General features: G+C 49.0%; 1 protein-coding gene across 1 annotated transcript in view; it reads left to right on the top strand.

Moving 5' to 3' along the window:
* Positions 1-1343, top strand: part of LOC103767552 (F-box DNA helicase 1) — a gene marked incomplete at its 3' end in the record, with an annotated part of 17890 nt that continues 16547 nt past the window's right edge. The window contains exon 1 of the mRNA XM_029958455.1: positions 1-112. Within this exon, the coding sequence (XP_029814315.1) occupies positions 1-112 (112 nt within the window). The remainder of the gene's footprint in view (positions 113-1343) is intronic.

The raw sequence follows: 1343 nt of genomic DNA, 5'->3' as shown, positions 1-1343 counted from the left end.
ATGGAAGCCCTGACCCCTGACAAGGCCCTGCAGCACAACCCTTGCTCGGCGCTGGTGTCTGCTGGTGCCACCGACGGAAAACCTTGGGAAAACGGGAAAAATGGGAATGCAGGTGAAGCCTGAGCGGGTTGTGCTGCATTTCTGGGCTTGAATCCTCTGCAGTGTGAGGCACTTTTGTGGTCCCGGGGTGGGGGAGCAGAGGTTGTTCCCCCAATCCTATGTCGGATCCGATCGGTGTCCGACAGCTCCAGGAATGGGCACGGAGCTGGGATCTCAAGCCTGACGCTGGTCATGACCTTGTGCTTGAAATAATCGAGGTCCTTCACTGATTTGTGCTGTTTAATCAAAAAAAAAATTCCAATTCCAAGCGAGAAATCCCATTTTTAGGTAGAACTTAAGTAGAACTTAGAATCCTTTAGGTTGGAAAAGATCCTTAAGATCACCGAGTCCCACCGTTCCCTCAGTCCTCCTCCTCCTAAATCCCACGGGAATGACCTGTGCTGCTTTTTTTTTTGGCCTCCTTTTCCATGTTTTGAGGGGAAAATGGGAAGGAGAAAAGAGCCTCCCCAGGGAGCTCTGCGTGGTTTTAATGCTGAGCTGGTGTGGCCAAAAAGGAGGAAGTTGGAAAAAAACCCAAAAATCCTCCAACCCACCCCATTATCCCAAGGGATGAACTTAGCTGATCCTTGGATCCTGCCGGAGGAGGTCAGTGGATCGATCTGTGGCTGCTCTAAATGAGTTAATGAATTAACTAGCTAATTAATTAATTAATTAAAGAAAGCAAAAGTGAAACTACGTGAGCGGAGCCGGGAGGAAGCTCATCCCGTGCCGTGGGTTTGGGTTTCTCCCGCGCGTTTTTGGAGGAAGGAATTTGAATTATTTCTGCTTATTTCAAGTAAGGTTTTATTATTTTATTCCGATAACTCGAGAGAGAGAGTTTTGTGCTGCTCCTCGAGTGGAAGTGGGTCGTGTTTCCTCCCTAATGGAGGATCCCAGCTGGGATTTGTTTGGGAGAGGGTCGGTTTGTGTGTTTGGATGTTGGCTTTGACCTTCCAGGGGCAAATCCCTGTTGTCTCTCCCGGGGGGGGTTCAACCTCCTTGGAGGTCTTGGGGATAGTTTGCATTTCCACAGGTGTTGTGGCTGCTTCCTCCGTGTTGTGTTGGAGGGAAAGCTGGAAAACTTGGAAGGATTCTGGATTTTTTTGTGGTTCACTTGTTCCAAAGAGTGTGTGGGACAGAGACATGGGGTGAAATCCATGTTGGAGTGACTGCAAGTAGAATCATGGGAGGGTTTAGGTTGGAAGGGAACATAAAGCCCATCCAGTTCCATCCAGGGACACCTT

This window comes from Manacus vitellinus, unplaced genomic scaffold (assembly GCF_001715985.3).
Source record: "Manacus vitellinus isolate BGI_N305 unplaced genomic scaffold, ASM171598v3 scaffold_159_pilon, whole genome shotgun sequence".
In the NCBI taxonomy this organism is placed as follows: Eukaryota; Metazoa; Chordata; class Aves; order Passeriformes; family Pipridae; genus Manacus; species Manacus vitellinus.
The sequence above is the reverse complement of the archived record's forward strand: the minus strand, read 5'-3'. Positions and strand labels throughout refer to the sequence as shown.